The following is a 19,646-nucleotide window of genomic DNA, read 5'->3' as shown; positions in this document are numbered from 1 at the left end:
CACCAGGAGACCAGATGAACCAGTTTATCAGTCTATGTGGTGCCAGCTGATCTATCAAGGGCGGGGGTTACAAAATATCTCAAGTAATTATCTTAGATTTTACAATAGTGACAGTATTCCCAGGAGAAATTTGAGAAGAGTCAGAATCTTATAGCCTCCCAGCTGCATGACTCCTAAACTATAGTTCCTAATCTTGTGACTAATTTGGTAGGTCTACAAAGGCAATCTAGTCCTCAGGCAGGAAGGGGGTTTGTTTTGCGAAAGGGCTGTTACTATCTTTGTTTCAAAGTTAAACTATAAGTTCGTCCCACAGTTTGGCCTCCACCCAGGAATGAACAAGGACAGCTTAGAGATTAGAAGCAAGATGGAGTGAGTTAGGTCAGATCTCTTTCACTGTAATAATTTTCTGAGTTACAATTTTGCAACAGCAGTTTCACTAGTATCCAGTTAGATATAAATACACTCATACACACTGTGGGGGCCATAGGCCCTTGGTCCCCTAAAGGTTCACTGAAAAATTACTGATGAGGCAGATTGATTAGAAGGAGAAAAAGGCATACAAGTTTGCTTAACATGTATACATGGGAACCTTCAGACTGAAGATCCAACCTTTTAATAAACCACAGAAGCTTATATACCATCTTGAGGTTACAGAAGGAATAGGGGCTTGAATCCTGGTAAAAAAGATTATGGGACAGGGGAGAAGAGGAATTCTAGGGAGGGTCAAGGATGAATGGATTTGGAACAGAGTTTAACTTGTAGTTTTCCTTGGAGGCTGGGTGTGGTGGCTCACACCTGTAATCCCAGCACTTTGGGATGCCAAGGCAGGTGAGTCACCTGAGGTCAGGAGTTGAAGACCAGCCTGGCCAACATAGTGAAACCCCGTATCTACTAAAAATACAAAAAATTAGCTGGGCATGGTAACAGGCACCTGTAATCCCTGCTACTTGGAAGGCTGAGGCGGGAGAATTTCTTGAACCTAGGAGATGGAGATTGCGGTGAGCTAAGATTGCACCATTGTACTCCAGCCTGGGTAACAAAAGCAAAACTCTGTCTGAAAAAAAAAAAAAAAAAAAAAAAAAAATATATATATATATATATATATATATATATATATAGTTTTCCTTGGAATTTAAATGATCCTTGGATACAGTCATTATACTTTTAAAAGGGTATGCTCATTTGTGGTCACATCTAGAGAAAAAAATGTATGTACATTCTAGATAAGTTGTCCAGTGGATTTATTTTTACCTGCTGCCCAGATACAGCCAATTTATCAAGACAGGGGAATTGCAATAGAGAAAGAGTAAAGTGTGTGATGCACATAGAGCCAGTTAAACAGGAGACTGGTGTTTTATTACTCAAATCAACCTCCCTGAAGCAGAGGCTAGGGTTTTTCAAGGATGGTTTGCAGGGCAGGGAGGTTAGGGGAATGGGTGCTGTTGATAGATTGAGGATGCAATCATAGGGGTGTGGAGAATGGCCCTTGTTGCTGAGTCCACTGCTGGGTATCAGCCAGAGGAGCAGTTAAATCAAGATTCTTGGGTCTTTTGTGAAACCAAAAGACAATCTTTGGTTTTATAATACTGATGTTATACTGCAGGAGTAATTGGGGCAGTTGCAAATCTTGTGACCTCTTGAATAATGGCTGGTAATCATTTACACCTACATCTTAGCAGAATCCAGTCTCCTTTCATCCTGCTAACCTGGTATCTTTCATTAGTTTTACAAAGCTGGTTTAGTTTTGGGAAAGGGCTGTTATAATTTAAACTATAATCCAAATTTCTCTGAAAGTTAGCTTGGCCCAAGCCTAGGAATGACCAAGGGCAGTTTGGAGAGTAAAGGCAAGCTGGGGGTTGGTTAGATCAGAGCTATTTCACTGTCATCATTTTCTCATTGTTATAATTTTTGCGAAGGTGGTTTCAAAAATATTTTGGGGGTACTAGTTTCTGAGCTCCAACACACACACACATCCACTTACACACAATTCTTTCTTTAATAAAGACTAGATGTGTTTGCATAGGCCTGTGAAGAGATTTAAGAAAAAAAAGTTGACTCCTGTAATCAAAGTACTATTTTGTATTTTCTAAAATGATTTTAAAATAACTTAAACATAATGCTAAATGATGATGTAGGGCTAGAGAACAAAAAGCATGTGCATTCTAGATAAGTTGCAAAACTGATGAAACAGGCAGTAATCACAGAAGTCAGTGATTAATGTTTTGACGCATTACTTTCTGGACTTTTTCCTGAAATGTGTTCTTAAAAATAAGAAACAAAAGATGGTTGTAGTGAAACTGCCTTTGCAAAAATTACAAGTAGTAAGGGAAAACAAACATAATTTACTCCATCTTGCTTCTACCAGGCTAAATTGCTTTTGCTCATTTTTTGTGGAGCCATAATAGTCCTTTCCTTAAACTTATCCCCTCTTGGTTGAAAGATTGAAATCGTATTAGTAAAGACTAATAAAAGGCCACAAGATTAGAATTATGGTGTTATAGGAAAGGGCTCCCAATCCAGACCCCAAGAGAGTGTTCTTGGATGTCATGGAAGAAAGAATTCAGGCGGAGTCCACAGTGCAGAGCGAAAGCAAATTTATTAAGAAAGTAAAGAAATGAAAGAATGGCTACTCTATAGACAGAGCAACCCCGAGGGCTGCTAGTTCCCCATTTTGATGGTCGTTTTGTGATGATATGCTAAACAAGGGGTGGATTATTCATGCCTCCCCGTTTTAGACCATATAGGGTAACTTCCTGATGTTGCCATGGCATTTGTAAACTGTCAGCACTGGTGGGATTGTAGCAGTGAGGATGACCCGACCAGAGGTCACACTCATTGCCATCTTGGTTTTGGTGGGTTTTGGCTGCCTTCCTTACTGCAACCTGTTTTATTAGCAAGGTCTTGATGACCTGTATCTTGTGCTGACCTCCTATCTCATCTTGTGACTTAGAATGCCTTAACCGTCTGGGAATACAGCCCAGTAGGTTTCAGACTCATTTTACTCAGCTCCTATTCAAGCTGGAGTTGCTCTGGTTCATATGCCTCTGACAATGGTAGGGCCTGAACTTTGCTAAAAAATAGGAATGGTTAAACAATGCCCATTAATTGTTGCTTAGCTTTCTTTTCTATAGCTGCCTGCTGTCCCAGAGTCATAAACCAGAGGTCACAAGATTGTGACTTCCCAAACTGCTCCTATAGATAACATCACTATTTTGAGACCTAAAGGGCTGGTCTTTGAGATATTTTTCAGATTTAGTATTTTGGTAGACCAAGAGATATCACCTGGACCTGTGACCAAGAAATTAACTCAGCTGGTTTTGTGACCTACAGCTGGGAATTGACTCAGCTGTAGCTTTGATACCCCTATAATTTCATCCTTAACCCATCAATTGTTTCAGTTCCCCATCCCCCTACCCACCAAAATACCTTCAAAAACCCTGTGATAGGGTTTGGCTTTGTCCCCACCCAAATCTCATCTTGAATTCTCATGTGTTTTGGAGGGACCCAGTGGGAGAAGATTGAATTATGAGGATGGATTTTTCCTGCACTGTTCTCATGATACTGAATAAGTCTCATGAGATCTGATGGGTTAAAAAGGGAAGTTTTCCTGCACAAGCTCTATTCTCTTGTCTGCCACCATGTGAGACTTGCCCTTCATCTTCTGCCATGATTGCGAGGGCTCCCCAGCCACACAGAACTGTAAGTCCAGTAAACCTCTTTGTTTTATAAATTGCCTGGTCTTGGGTATGTCTTTATCAACAGCATGAAAACAGACTAATACAACCTACCTCTGAATTTTTGGGGAGATGGATTTGAGAAATATCTCCTGTCCTCGTGTGGCTGCCCTGCAATTGTTAAACTCTTTCTCTATCTCAATACTTGCTGTTTTTGGTGTGTTGACTTTTTCAGAGTAGTAGGCAAAAGCAACCCATTGGGCTGTAATAGTGGTGTAGAGTGGAGGAAGTAGTGGTAGAGAGAATGAGAACTAGAGTCTATGTTCTATACTCCATAGGCCTCACTCTAGGTACTCTTTACTCCTCTGAAACGTAATCACCCAATGGCTTATTCCTGCCTACTGTACAGACAAGACCAATTCACTGAGACCATGGCACTGCAGTAAGGGAAGCATTTAATTGACACAAGGCTGGCCATGCCATGCAGGAGACACAGTTATTGCTCAAATCAACCTCCCTGAAGGCTTGGAGGTTAGGGTTTTTCAAGGATAGTTTGGTAGGCAGGGGGCTAGGGAATGGGGAATGTTGATAGGTTGAGGATGCCATCATAGGGTGTGGAAAATGGTCCTCATGCGCTGAGTCATGAGTTGTGGGTCTAGGTGGGGAGTCAGCCAGTCATCAGAAATGCAGAAGTCAAAAAAGACATTTCAAAAGGCCAATCGTGGGTTCTATGATAGTCATGTTATCTACAGGCATAATTGGAGAAGTTACAGATCTTGTGACCTACAAACAATGGCTTGTTAAGTACACCTACTTTTTAGCAGAATTCGGGCCCCTTTCATAATCCTAACCTTGTGGGCTTTCGTTAGTTTTACAAAGGTGGTTTAGTTTTTGTAAGAGCTGCTGTCCTTACTTTAAGGTTAAACTATAAACCAAATTACTCCCATGATTAGCTTGGGCTACACCCAGGAATGGGCGAAGACAGCTTGTGAGGCTAGGTGCAAGATGGAGTCAGTCATATTTCATTTCTTTGCAAAAGCCGTTTCAGAAACATGTGCTTTTTTTTTTTTTCATACTTGTGATTCGAAATGTCCCTGCATTAGGACATGGCATCTCTATGATTTAGGTACTTATGAATGACTGCTCATGTCAGAGACCTGACAATGTAATGGTTCCATCAGGGAGTATTAGGTTTAGCCTAAAACTGCCTTCTTACATGGTTAAGTTTACCCTGAAGGTTTCTCTGTACATAGTGAACTGTAACCTAACTGAATGTGTAAACAGACTATAACTTACTGTTGTACCCATCACTGAGTTGTGGCCAACTGTTCAAACCGTATTCAAATAAGGCAAATGCCAAGCGGTAACCAATCTGACTCTTTCTGTAGCTCACTTCCGTTTTCTGTAAGTCACTTTGTTTTCACTGTCCGTAAGTCTTCAATGATACAACAGCGCTGGCGTCTCTCGAAGTCTACTCTGGTTCAGGAAGCTGCCTGATTCGTGAATTGTTCTTTGCTCAGTTAAACTGTTAAATTTGTCTAAGGTCTTTATTTTAACAGTAAGAATTGTTTCTCTCTTACCCAAATAAAGCCTAGGAGGAGGCAGTTCAGAACTGGTGAAGTGGCTCTATGGCATTACTATCTTTTAGCTCATGGCTTCTTTTTTTTTTGAGGTGGAGTCTTACTCTGTTGCCCAGGTTAGAGTGCAGTGGCGCAATCTTGGCTCAATGCAACCTCTGCCTTCCAGGTTCAAGCAGTTCTCCTGCCTCAGCCTCCTGAGTAGCTGGGATTACAGGCACCTGCCACCATGCCTGGCTAATTTTTTTTGTATTTCTAGTAGACATAGAGTTTCACCATGTTGGCGAGGCTGGTCTCGAACTCTTGACCTCAGGTGATCCATCCACCTTGGCCTCCCAAAGTGCTGGGATTACAGGCATGAGCCACTGTGCCCGGCCATGGCTTCTATTCTTAATGTTGCCTCATGGTCCTAGATAGCTGCTGGAGTTCAACCATAACGTCTGCATTCATGGTAATGAAAGAAGGAGGGAAAAAGAACTTAGCCTCTCGCTTTTAAGGAGCTGTCCCAGAAGTCCCACTGTATACTTTTACTTTCAACTATATTTTGTTTCATGATTTCTAAACAGTTAAATGTCTCTCTCTCTCTCTCTTTTTTTTTTTTTTGAAACAAGGTCTCGGTTGGTTGCCCAGGCTGGAGTGTAGTGGCAAGAACATGGCTCACTGCAGCCTCGACCTCCTGGGCTCTAATAATCCTCCTGCCTCAGCTTCCTGAGTAGCTGGGACCACAGGCGCATACTACCACCTGTGGCTAAAATTTAAATTTTTAGTAGAGACAAGGTCTCACTATCTTGCTCAGGCTGGTCTCAAACTCCTGGGCTCAAGCAATCTTCCCACCTTGGCCTCCCAAAGTGCTGGTATTACAGGCACAGGCCACCATGCCTGGCCTTCTCTTTTGTTTATAACTTTCTGATCTTGGTATAATACTAAAAGGACCTTCCCAACTTGGGTATCATAAAACTATTCTATACATTTTACATTTTCTTTTTTTTTTTTTTGGAGACAGAGTTTCACTCTTGTTGCCTAGGCTGGAGTGCAGTGGCATGATTTTGACTCATTGCAAGCTCCACCTCCCAGGTTCAAGTGATTCTCCTGCCTCAACCTCCCAAGTAGCTGGGATTACAGGCATGCGTCACCACACCCGGCTAATTTTTGTATTTTTAGTAGAGACAGGGTTTCACCATGTTGACCAGGCTGGATCTTGAACTCCTTACCTCAGGTGATCCACCTCAATTGGCGTCCCAAAGTGCTGGGATTACAGGTGTGAGCCACCATGCCCGGCCTATTATATACATTTTCTAGAAATTTCAGAACTGTGTTTTTAGATTTAAACCTGAAACTTATTTATGTTTATAGTGTGGGGTAAGGATACAACCTTCTTTTTCCAAATGGCTGCCCCAAGCGGGTATTTTCTTAACCTCTTATAGCTACTAGCCAGAACTTTTCCCTAGAAAATGCAGGAGGCACCTGCATTTAAGTCTTACTCTTTCTAGACTTCACAAAGACCTACGTTCATTTGTTTGCACTATTTTTTTTTTTTTTTTTTTTTTTTTGAGACGGAGTCTTGCTCTGCCGCCCAGGCTGGAGTGCAGTGGCCGGATCTCAGCTCACTGCAAGCTCCGCCCCCCGGGTTCCCGCCATTCTCCTGCCTCAGCCTCCCGAGTAGCTGGGACTACAGGCGCCCGCCACCGCGCCCGGCTAGTTTTTTTGTATTTTTTTAGTAGAGACGGGGTTTCACCGTGTTAGCCAGGATGGTCTCGATCTCCCGACCTCGTGATCCGCCCGTCTCGGCCTCCCAAAGTGCTGGGATTACAGGCTTGAGCCACCGCGCCCGGCCAAGTTTGCACTATTTTTTAATGATTCCCTCTGGGCTTTCAGTATATTCAATGCATCTCTCTTTGCATTTGTAAGTGGCATCATAAACACAGGTGGCAGCTGGGTGTGGTGGCTCACACCTGTAATCCCAGCACTTTGGGAGGCTGAGGTGAGTGGATCACTTGAGGTCAGAAGTTCTAGACCAGCCTGGGTGATATAGCAAAACCCTGTCTCTTAAAAATTTAAAAACTAGCTGGGCATGGTGGGGGGTGCCTATAATCCTAGCTACTGGGGTGGCTGAGGCAGGAGAATTGCTTGAATCTGGGAGGCAGAAGTTGCAGTGAGCTGAGATCATGCCATTGCACTCCAGCTTCGGTGACAGAGCGCGACACTCTGTCTCAAAAAATAAAAATAAATAAATAAAATATAGGTGGCATCATAATGACCTTTTTGCAAATATCTTTTTCCACACAAGGCTGTCAACTGCTTGAGAGTAGGAACTGCCTCTATTAACTTTGTATCTCTGGTATTTACTATTTAGTAGTTTCCTCAATAAACAATTGTGTGTTTTGTTTGTTTTTGAGATGGAGTGTTACTCTGTTGCCCAGGCTGGTGTGCAGTGGTGTAATCTCAGCTCACTGCAACCTCTGCCTCCCAGGTTCAAGTAGCTGGGACTACAGGCTCCTACCACTATGCCCAGCTAATTTTTATATTTTTAGTAGAGATGAGGTTTCACCATGTTGGCCAGACTGGTCTCAAACTCCTGACCTCAGGTGATCTACCAGCCTCAGCCTCCCAAAGTGCTGGGATTACAGGTGCGAGCTACCGCACCTGGCTAATAAATAATTGTTAAATGGAATTTATAAATTAATAAAACATGGCGCCATCTTACGTACCATTTGTTATTGGTTGCATTTAGAAGTTGATTCCTAATGACACAACAGGAGGCATCTTTTTAAACAAAATTTGTTCTATTTTAAAAGATAGGAGTCTTGGTATGTTGCCCAGGCTGGTCTCAAACTCCTGGCCTCAAGTAATCCTCCCACCTCAGCCTCCCAAAGTGCTGGGATTACAGGGGTGAGCCACCACACCCAGTCATCATGAGGCATCTTAATTTCATTAGCATGTCTGTAAATCCCATCTCAAACTGAGAATGGTTCCTAAACAAAATTAATCCCTTTAAAAATGTTGTTTGGGGGCCAGGCACGGTGGTTCATGCCTATAATCCCAGCACCTTGGGAGGCTGAGGTGGGTGGATCACCTGAGGTCGGGAGTTCGAAAGCAGCCTGACCCACACGCAGAAACCTGTTCTCTACTAAAAATACAAAATTAGCCGGGCGTGGTGGCACAAGCCTGTAATCCCAGCTACTGGGGAGGCTGAGGCAGGAGAATTGCTTGAACCCGGGAGGCAGAGGTTGCCGTGAGCCGAGATCACGCCATTGCATTTCAGCCTTGGCAACAAGAGCAAAACCTCTGTCTCCAAAAGAAAAAAAAAAAAGTTGTTTGGGTTTCTATTAGCTTCAGCTCTGTAGCATCACATTTTTGCATATAGTTTACTTTAGGGAACTTCTATCCATTAATTCTAGTAGCTTCTGTGAAGGCCAAGGGAAAGCTCCCTATCCTTTGAGGGTTCACTGCAAAATCATCTCACAGCTCACAAAAGGCAGGTTCATTGGGGCCTGCAAATGGTATTAACTCACACCTGGGGAGAATCACAGAGTGGTTAGCACCCTGCAAGGAGATTCTGAAGATTATATGCCACCCTGCCAACATAGGTTATGGGAGGCGAGAGGAGAAGAAGAATTCTGTTGAGGGGTTTACTAGAGAGAATGAATGGATCAGGGAACAGAGATTAACTTGAGCGTTATCGTGTGAACATGTCTGTTCAGGTGTGGTTACACCCTTGGTCTTCAGGGAGGGGAAGAGAAAAACAATTGTTCTTGGTGTGCCTGGATTTTTGGCAGATAATAGAAATTCAGCTTCAGAGATGGTGGGAGGGTTGGAAATTGAGGCTCCTTCAGTAGGTCAGTGTGTCATTTTTGGAACATCAGCTTCTGACCCCCAACATTACCAACAAGCCATATTTCCACGATTCCAACACAGTAGTCCCCGCTTATTCTATTTCACTTACCATGGTTTCAGTTATCCGCAGTCAACAATGGTCCAAAAACACACACATAACTTTTACTACAATATACTGTTACAATTGTTTTATTAGTTATTGTTAATCTCTTGCTGTGCATAATTTATAAAGCTTTATGACAGGTATGTATGTGTCAGGCTGTTCTTGCATTGCTATAAAGAAATACCAGAGACTGGGTAATTTATAAAGAAAAGAGGTTTAATCGGCTCATGGTTCTGCAGGTTGTGCAAGTGTGGAGCTGGCATCTGCTTAGCTTCTGAGGAGGTCTTAGGGAGGTTTTACTTATGGCAGAAGGCAAAGAGGGAGCAGGCTTCTAACATAGCAAGAACAGGAGCTTATGTATTACGTGGAAAAAGCAGGAATGAGCGAGAGAGGTAGAGAGGTGGGGTAGGTGCCATGTACTTTTTAACAACCAGATCCAATGAGAACTCACTCACTATTGAGAGGATAGTGCCAAGCCATCACGGAGTAACCCTCCTGACCCAAACATCTCCCACCAGACCCCAACTCCAACGTTGGGGATTGCAATTCAACAATAATTTGGCAGAAACATATGTTCAAACTATGTCAGTATGTATAGGAAAAAAACAGTATACATAGGGTGTGGTACTAGCTGCTGTTTCAGGTATCCAACTGGGTGTCTTTCAGTGTATCCCCCGTGGATAAGGGGAACTTCTGACTTAGACGACCTTCCCAAGGACAGTGAGGTAGCTTTCTTCCCTCCTCTTTCCCTCCCTCCCTCCTTCCCTCTTTTCCTCTCTCCCTCTCTCCCTCTCTCCCCTCTCCCCCTCTTTCCCCTCTCTCCCCTCTCTCCCTCCTTCTCTCTCCCCCCTTCTCTCTCTCCCCCCTTCTCTCTCTCCCCCCTCCTTCCCTCTCTCCCTCCTCCTTCCCTCCCTCCCTCCCACTTCCCTCCCCCTTCCCTCCCTCCCTCCTCCCTCCCCCTTCCCTCCCTCCTCCCTCCCCCTTCCCTCCTTCCCTCTCTCCCTCCCTCTTCCCTCCTTCCCTCTCTCCCTCCCTCCTTCCCTCTCTCCTTCCTTCCCTCTCTCCCTCCTTCCCTCCTTCCCTCTCTCCCTCCCTCCTTCCCTCTCTCCTTCCTTCCCTGTCTCCCTCCTTCCCTCTCTCCCTTCTCCTTCCCTCTCTCCCTCCTCCTTCCCTCTCTCCTCCTTCCCTCCTTCCCTCCCTTCTTCCTTCCTTCTCTCCTTTCTTTTGTTTTCTTTCTTTTTTCTCTCCCCCCTCCCCTCTCCCTCCCCTCTCCCTCCCGTCTCCCTCCCCTCTCCCTCCCCTCTCCCTCCCCTCTCCCTCCCCGCTCCCTCCCCTTCTCCCTCCCCGCTCCCTCCCCTCCCTCCCCTTCTCCCTCCCCTCTCCCTCCCCCTCTCCGTCTCCCTCCCCTTCCCCTCCCCCTCCCCTCCCCTCCCCCTCCCCTCCACTCCCCTCCCCCTCCCCCTCCCCCTCTCCCTCTCCCTCCCCCTCCCCCTCTCCCTCCCCCTCCCGCTTCCCCTCCCGCTTCCCCCCCTTTCTTCTTTAGTGCCTTCAGTCTTTTTCAAACTCTAGCTCCAGCCTAATCAGTGACACATTAACTGGGTTTTCCTGTTTATCCTCTCTCATTGCTTCTCTGAGTCAGAGCCTCTTCTCTATAAGTCACTGGAACTGCCCTTGTACTTGTGACCTGCCCTGTACTCAACAGTTTTTGTTCTGGGAAGCCCTGGGATTCTGCTAATACCGATCACTGTAGTTGCTGAATGGAAACAGATAAAGAACATGACCTCAAGGAGCTTCTTGTCAATGAGAAGACCAAGCTGATGCCTGGCAAAGGTAAATGCCACCATCACAAAATAAGTAAAAGCATGCATTAGCTAATTTGTAAATTCAGCTTAAGATGAATCCTACCTCTTGGGCCCTTCTCTGATGCTGGTGTTGGGACTGTAGAGTTCCTTGAGCCTCCATCAAGGTCAACATCAAATCCCACTGGCTTCTGTCAGCACCACCTTGATGACCCTAGCTTAATTTCTCTCTTTCCCGTGACTGGAACTCTTAGACCGTTCCACAGACGTACAAGGATTTATCATTCAAAGCTAAAGGGATGAAGTTAAAGCTATTGGCCCATAGGAAGCCTGAACTCATGGTTAGGAGAAAAAGATTGAGGAGTCTGAGTGGGAAGAGTTTGCTATTTCAAAGACAGCATCATAGTACTAGTCATTGTGGGAAAACTCAGGACTGGGTTGGACTTACTTATACTATGTTACTTTTATATTTTGGTTACTGAGGGAGGTGAAGGTCATCTTTTCAGTTCTTGGGATGTCTAAATAGCTTCATGACTCCTGGGCTCTTGGATAAATTTGCTTTCAGCATCATCTGGCTGTACTTTTTGTCCTTAGCAGGGGTAAAAGGAACCCTTTGAAAAGCCACATACCCCAGGTTTAAGTTTTTGCCTTGAAATGTGCCTGGCATCCCAGGCAGTTTGGGACTGCGCCCTTCCTCCCTCTTGCCAAGTGTCCTGTATGTTCTTCAGGGCTAGCATGGAATTAAGGTGTGGAAGCTGCTGGCCATCTTTCTGAATGCTTGCCTGATCTCTGCAGGTTGCCTCACCCCCGATCTTCCTGTGCCCTTCTGCAGCCATTCTGTCCCTTCTCCTGTACCTCCCTGGGGTCAGCTGCAGCTCATCCCTGGTCTTGTTCTCCCTGAGGTGCTGATGGTGACAACTTACAATAGGGTCTCTCCATAGAGCACAGAGATGGAGGGCAATTCTTAGGCCTTTCCCTCACTACATCATAAGCATTAACACTTCTGCTTGGTCCAGAGCTCAGGAATGCTACTTGTAACCACCTTGAGTAATTTTGTCAGTAAAATAGGTCTTTGTGGGCTAGCACTGGATCTATTTAATGATAACCTTCACTGAGGGGCTGCCAAGTACCAGGCTACATTTGTCTGGTCCTTCATATGTATCTTCTTTAATCTTTTCAATAGTCCTACAAAACCAGTGTTAGTATTAGCCTCTATTATGCAAAGGAAGTCACTAAAATACAGATTGATGAATGAATTTGCTGCAGATCATTCAGGTTGAATGCGGCAGAGCCAGGATTCAGACCTAGCTTTTTCAGGCTGAGTCCCACACTGGGCTTTACGACTAGGTACTTGGCATTACTGTAAGGTAGATCATCTCAACAAAATAGAGCCACGATTTGTTAATGTGATATTAACAAATATTTAACACATAAGCAACTTATTTTGGTTACCTTAAAAATAAAATATTTGACTGGGCATGGTGGCTATTGCCTGTAATCCTAGCATTTGGGAGGCTGAGGCAGGGAGATTGCCTGAGCTCCTGAGTTCAAGACCAGCCAGGGGAACAGTGAATCCCATCCCTACAATCAACCAACCAACCAATCAATAAACAAGCAAGCAAGCAAAACACAGCTCTTCAGGAGGCTGAGGTAGGAAGACCGCTTGAGCCCAGGAGGCAGAGGTTACTGTACTCCAGGCTGGGCTGTACAGCCAGACCTTGTCTCAAATGACAACAAAAATAGGTCCAGCGCAGTGGCTCACATTTGTAATCCCAGCACTTTGGAAGCCCAGGAGCTTGAGCCCAGCCTGTGCAACACAGTGAAACCCCGTCTCTACAAAAAATAAAAATTAGCCAGGCATGATGGCGTGTGCCTGTAGTCCCAGCTACTTGGGAGGCTAAGGTGGGAGGATGGCTTGAACCCGGAGTTTGAGGCTGCTGTGAGCTATGATCTGCCACTGCACTCCAGCCTGGGTGACAGCGAGACTCTGTCTCTAAAAACAAAAACACATACACAAACAAAAGCCCTCAAGTATTCAAAGTGTTTTCTCTTACTGAGAGACTCTGTAACGCAGTTTTTATAGACAAGGTGAGACTTGAGGGGGTCACCAAAGAAAAGTAAGATACGAAGAAAGTGGAGGGGTTGTCTAGATTTGAATACTGAAGCAAGTGCTTATCCCATAATCATTCTTGTCCCAGAGATTTTACACTCAACAATGGAAAGTCACTGAGAATCCCAGTACTGCAGAAAACAGCCTGTGGAGCAGGGCCCAAGTAGGGGTGCAGATGACTGTTACCAGAAAAGGGTCCCGATCCAGATCCCAAGAGAGGGTTCTTGGGTCTTGCACAAGAAAGAATTCAGCGCGAGTCTGTAAAGTGAAAGCAAGTTTATTCAGAAAGTAAAGGAATAAGAGAATAGATACTCCATAGACATAGCATCCCTGAGGGGGCTACTGGTTGCCCATTTTAATGGTTATTTCTTGATGATATGTTAAACAAGGAGTGAGTTATTCATGCCTCCCCCTTTTAGACCATATAGGGTAACTTCCTGTTGTTACCATGGGATTTGTAAACTGTCGTGGCACTGGTGGGACTGTAGCAGTGAGGACAGGAGGTCACTCTTGTCACCATCTTGGTTTTGGTGGGTTTTAGCCAGCTTCTTTACTATAATCTGTTTTATCAGCAAGATCGTTATGACCTGTATCTTGGGCCGATCTCCTCTATCTCATCCTGTGACTTAGAATGCCTTAACCATCTGGGAATGCAGCCCAGTAGGTCTCAGCCTCATTTTACCCAGCCCTTGTTCAAGATGGAGTTGCTCTGGTTCAAGCACCTCTGGCAACCCTACATGACTTTCTTGTCTTTGCTGTGGCTTCATCTACAGTCAGAGGCCAGGGGGAAGAGGACCAAAAAAGAAAATACCTAAATTCTCTGCACTGAAAGTCTTGGAGGTGAATGCGTGTAAACAGTTCATGCACCAAGAAGGCAATTCTGACTCGTCTCCATTATTGCCTCATTATCTTCAGAAGAAACCCACCCTTCTCAACTCTACTTTGTAATGCTGGAGATTATTCATGCCTCTTGCAAACCACGTTTCTGCTTAAACTCCGCCGATAAAGGGCAGTAGGGAGACAGCTGGCTGGAGGAGGGACTTCCTGTTTGCTTCCTATCTACTTCCTGCTTCTGTGACCGTCATCATGTCAACGCCTATTTACCTCTCAGTGGCTGTTTCTTTGTGTAGCTGCACTACATTCAGTTTACAGTAGCTATCAGCAGAGATAACATTTGCCTCCTGAGAGGTCTGGATCTCAGCCCAGAGGGCCCTCCTCTGAGCTCAGAGACCTCAACATTAGTTGAGTGGTCCCCACTCTTCAGAGCTATGAGTTTTAGCTACTTTGGTGTCCCTCCACCCAAAATTTCAATTTAATAATTTCCAATTCCTCCCTTAATTTCCTCAATCTAGGAGTGGTAGCTACCTCCAACAATTGCTAGTACCTTAATAGAGCCCGCCTTCCCCAACAGTGTATACCTTAACTTTATACCTAGTTAAGTTCTTTATATTAAATTTGCTCTGTTCAGGCTGGGCGTGGTGGCTCACTCCTGTAATCCCAGCACTTTGGGAGGCCAAGGTGCGAGGATCACTTGAGCCCAGGAATTTGAGACCAGCCTGGGCAACATAGCAAGACCTCATCTCTACTAAAAATAATTTTTAAAAAATTATCTCTGCGTGGTGGTGTGTGCTGTGGTCCCAGCTACTCGGGGTGCTGGGGCAGGGGGATGGCTCGAGCTCAGGAGGTCAAGGCTGCGTTGAGCCGAGATCGCGCCGCTGCACTCCAGCCTGGGTGACAGAGCCAGACGCTTTGCAAAAACAACAAAAAACTTGTTCTGTTCAGATATTTGGCTAGGAATGTTGATTTTTAGGAGGAGCAGTTGGGGACTGGGTGGGGGAGAGACTAGCAATGTCAGCAGCTTTGAGGAAGGCACTTTGTAGTCTATAACATGGCCAAAACTACCCCATGGGGCTCGCACTGAAGTCCAGCAGCCCATAGTGTAATCCATTCCTTAGACTGCCAACAGGTCTAGACTCACAGACGTTAGTGAGCAAGCTCTACAAACTGGAACCCTGTGGGTATTTCTACAACCTACAGATTATTAATAGTCATGCAAAGACAGGCAAATGGATGTTTTCTGGCGGGGGGCCAGGAGGGAGCAGTTGCATTTGAAGAATGAACTATGGTTTTCATTGATTTTCTTTTTTTTAAGAAAAGTAAAATAACAAAAGAAAAATCCTTGAAGGGTATTTTTATTCCCACCTCCTGTAATGTTCAGGGAACATGAGTGACATTTGGACTCCCAAACAAAAGAAGGCAGGGGCATATCTCTGTGTTTCTATGGTTCCTTGTTGAGGGAAAAAGGCTTTCAAGTCTTACGTGAGCACTGACAGGCTTTTATGAGTAGTTCATGATACAGGTACAAACTGGGCTGGTCTGGCTGAAATACAGCTTGCCTTCTCGGATATTGCCAGCATTCTTTGCTGCCTCACTCACCTCCCTGAATGACTTGGGCTTGAGAATGTTTCTGCATGATTTATCTAGGCTTGCTGTCTTATCTGAGAGCAGGAAGTCAAAAGGTGAGTGATGGAGCCACCTGCTGCTCTCTACTTTATAGATATTAAAGAGGAGCCTGAAACGGTTCCTTGGACATCTTATGAATGTCAGAAAATACCTTTTGGAGGGTTAGAAGATCAGGGGACGTGGTGGTTCACATTTGCTGCCATGGAATACGGCCAGTCTTCACTTGGAAACAGAATCACACCTTGTGGAGAGATCATCCCTAAGCAGGAGAGAAGCTATTAAGGTGAGATTTTTCTTCATTTTTCATTTTCCTTCCTCTTAGATTCCCATAAAGGCTATTACTAAAGAGAATACAATCTTGTGTTTAGAAAGAGCTACAACAAGGGAAAATAATCATTGCTTGAAGGATGTGGCACATTTTGTTCCTCTCCTTTTAGGGATTATTTTCTATAATATCTGGTTTTCTTTACTGGTATTCAGTACCCTTTGTTGTATTTCTTTTTTCTTTTTTGTTTTTTTTTTTCCCCATATTCATCTTAGGATTTCATTGTACAATGTTTTTTCTTTTCTTTATTCTCTTTTTTTTTTTTTTTTTTTTTAAAGGGGCTTCCTGGTCTTCATCGGACAGTGAAATTTGTTTGGGTGTCCAAACAAAATATGAAAGAGCTGTAATACTTCCTGTAGTGTATTTCAAAGGTAGGTGTGGTTTGCTGCAACAAGCATTAGGCTTGTAGACAGAAACACTGGGGGAGAAGAGAGAGTGGAGAGGAATCCTGGATTTGCTTCTTAAAACATGTGTGTATGTGGCAAGTTATTTAGCTTCTGTTTTCCTATCTCTAAAAGAGGCTTAACAATACGTTTCAGATTGGTTGTGAAGGTTATTAAATGGGACAATGGAAATAAATATTTCTCAAGAAAAGAAATATTTCTCACCCACTAAAGGTCCTCATTAAATATTGCATGTACACAGCTTGTGTGCAAGTATATTTTAAATTTGGATGGATACTCTGAATGATTTCAATGCAATTTTTGGATGATATCCAGTTATTTTTACTTCTTTAAGAACATTTTTTAAAAAGTGTGGCTAGATGTCACATCTGACCAGTATATATGGTGAAAAGCATTCTAATGCTATATAAATTGCCACAATAGAAGCAAGAAATGTTTTAAAAGGACCTTTAGGTTTCTAGAACCGATGCCAAGAGTCTGAATTTTATGAATTTTTCTCTCCAGATCTATCAGAAATTCCAGACCCCAGAGAAGAGCTACATTCTAGGGTGGTAAGGCATGAGAAGAAGAATGAGGAATGAAGGGTGGGTGGGGACTTGCTCTTACTAATGACACTCCATGGCAGCAGGGGCTCAGTTCTTTCTTTTCTCCTGGGGTGGAGGTGGAGCCAGATCCAGACCTTAGTGTGGTCAGCTAGTTTGTAGGGTCAGGTTACAGATCTCCATCAACGAACCAGATGTAAGGGGTTTCTAGGCAGGTCTTTACTAAGGATACTTGTCCAGGTAAGAACTATTTTTTGCCATCAGTTTGGAATTGAACTTGATGTTTCTGGGAATGATGAGTTTGTAACTGGAGTCATTTTGTTCTGTCCAAGGATTGTGTCCTCCTCTTCCTTCCCTGTGGTCAATCTCCACCTGTCTACCCTTCGGTGACAATGGTTCAATGGAAGAGACTCTGCCGGCAGCATTACTTGTGGGCCCTGGGCTGCTATATGCTGCTGGCCATTGTGGCTCTGAAACTTTCTTTAAGGTTGAAGTGTGACTCTGACCACTTGGGTCTGGAGTCCAGGGAATTTCAAAGCCAGTACTGTAGGAATATCTTGTATAATTCCCTGAAACTGCCAGCAAAGAGGTCTATCAACTGTTCAGGGATCACCCGAGGGGACCCAGAAGCCGTGTTTCAGGCTATTCTGAATAACCTGGAGGTCAAGAAGAAGCGGGAGCCTTTTACAGACACCCACTATCTCTCCCTCACCAGAGACTGTGAACGCTTCAAGGCGGAAAGGAAGTTCATACAGTTCCCACTGAGCAAAGAAGAGGTGGAGTTCCCTATTGCGTACTCGATGGTGATTCATGAGAAGATTGAAAACTTTGAAAGGCTACTGCGAGCTGTGTATGCCCCTCAGAACATATACTGCATCCACGTGGATGAGAAGTCCCCAGAAACTTTCAAAGAGGCAGTCAAAGCAATTATTTCATGCTTCCCAAATGTCTTCATAGCCAGTAAGCTGGTTCGGGTGATTTACGCCTCCTGGTCCAGGGTGCAAGCTGACCTCAACTGCATGGAAGACTTGCTCCAGAGCTCAGTGCCATGGAAATACTTCCTGAATACATGCGGGACGGACTTTCCTCTAAAGAGCAATGCCGAGATGGTCCAGGCTCTCAAGATGTTGAATGGGAGGAATAGCATGGAGACAGAGGTACCTCCCAAGCACAAACAAACCCGCTGGGAATATCACTTTGAGGTAGTGGGGGACACATTACACCTAACCAACAAGAAGAAGGATCCTCCCCCTTATAATTTAACTATGTTTACAGGGAATGCGTATATTGTGGCTTCCCGAGATTTTGTCCAACATGTTTTGAAGAACCCTAAATCCCAACAACTGATTGAATGGGTAAAAGACACCTATAGCCCTGATGAACACCTCTGGGCCACCCTTCAGCGTGCACGGTGGATGCCTGGCTCTGTTCCCAACCACCCCAAGTACGACATCTCAGACATGACTTCTATTGCCAGGCTGGTCAAGTGGCAGGATCATGAGGGAGACATCGATAAGGGTGCTCCTTATGCCCCTTGCTCTGGAATCCACCAGCGGGCTGTCTGTGTTTATGGGGCTGGGGACTTGCACTGGATGCTTCAAAACCATCACCTGTTGGCCAACAAGTTTGACCCAAAGGTAGATGATAATGCTCTTCAGTGCTTAGAAGAGTACCTACGTTATAAGGCCATCTATGGGACTGAACTTTGAGACACACTATGGGAGCATTGCTACCTGTGGGGCAAGAGCATGTACAAACATGCTCAGAACTTGCTGGGACAGTGCGGGTGGGAGACCAGGGCTTTGCAATTCGTGGCATCCCTTAGGATAAGGGGTCTGCTATTAGAGTGTGGGTAAGGAGATCTGTTGCCTTAAATTGCTGCCTGGGTGAATGCTGCTTTTTCTGTCACCCCTAACACTAGCAGTTCCTTCATTAACTTTCTCACTGAGTGAGAATGAGAACTGCTGTGATTGCAAGAGTGAGGGAGGGATGTGTGGTAGGGGACTTGATTTCAGTTGAATGCCTGCTGGTAGCTTTTCCATTCTGTGGAGCTGCTGTTTCTAATAATTCTAGGTTTGGTAGCGTGGAGGAGAACTTTGATGGAAAGAGAGCCTTCCCTTCTGTACTGTTAACTTAAAAATAAATAGCTCCTGATTCAAAGTAATTTTTTGCCTAGTATTTTTTTTTTTTTTGCCTAGTATGTCAGAAATAATATAAATATAAGCAGATAAAGTGTGTGAGACTTTTTCTCATAACTATTGGTGACATTTAAAATCCCTAGGGGCTGGCAAGAGTTCTCATTATTCTGAAACGGTCCTGACAAGCTGCATGAGTAGCAATTTTTTTTTTTTTTTTTTTTTTTTTGAGACAGAGTCTTGCTCTGTCTCCCAGGCTGGAGTGCAGTGGCACAATCTCAACTCACTGCAACCTCCGCCTCCCGGGTTCAAGCGATTCTCCCACCTCAGTCTCCTGAGTAGCTGGGACTATAGGCATGCAGCACCATGTCTGGCCAATTTTTGTATTTTTAGTAGAGACCAGGTTTCACCATATTGGCCAGGCTGGTCTCGAACTCCTGACCCTGTGATTCGCCCACCTCGGCTTCCGAAAGTGCTGGGATTACAGGTGGGAGCTACTGCGCCTAGCCTATGAATAGCAAATTCTAATGAAGACAGGGGAACAGGGCTGGTTCTTTCATTGTTGAGAGCCATCCTCATTTTGTTTATATTGCCATGTTCGTGACTTTTCTGTAAAGGAAAGGCAGGGCGATTTAACCAGTTTGACCACCTGTATTCTTATAGGAAAATTGCAGCACTAA

The 19,646-nt window shown here is 44.5% G+C and overlaps 1 protein-coding gene across 6 annotated transcripts in view; it reads left to right on the top strand.

Moving 5' to 3' along the window:
- The window catches only part of LOC105489403 (glucosaminyl (N-acetyl) transferase 3, mucin type), a 70,990-nt gene extending 51,995 nt beyond the window's left edge, over positions 1-18,995 (top strand). For 2 of the 6 annotated variants that reach the window (XM_071066768.1, XM_071066766.1), the window contains exons 2-4: positions 15,655-15,843; positions 16,164-16,256; positions 16,794-18,995. In XM_071066768.1, coding sequence (XP_070922869.1) covers positions 17,224-18,540 — 1,317 coding nt within the window. In that variant the 5' untranslated portion in view covers positions 15,655-15,843; positions 16,164-16,256; positions 16,794-17,223 and the 3' untranslated portion in view covers positions 18,541-18,995. Of the gene's footprint in view, positions 1-9,813; positions 9,914-10,826; positions 11,019-15,654; positions 15,844-16,163; positions 16,257-16,793 lie in introns of those variants that run through there. The other 4 variants (XM_024795146.2, XM_011754208.2, XM_011754197.2 and 1 more) reach the window with 4 other exon arrangements.
- Positions 18,996-19,646: the final 651 nt, after the last annotated feature.

Source organism: Macaca nemestrina, chromosome 7 (assembly GCF_043159975.1).
Source record: "Macaca nemestrina isolate mMacNem1 chromosome 7, mMacNem.hap1, whole genome shotgun sequence".
NCBI classification, from domain to species: Eukaryota; Metazoa; Chordata; class Mammalia; order Primates; family Cercopithecidae; genus Macaca; species Macaca nemestrina.
Note: the sequence above shows the minus strand (reverse complement) of the source record. Positions and strands in the feature narration are given on the sequence as shown.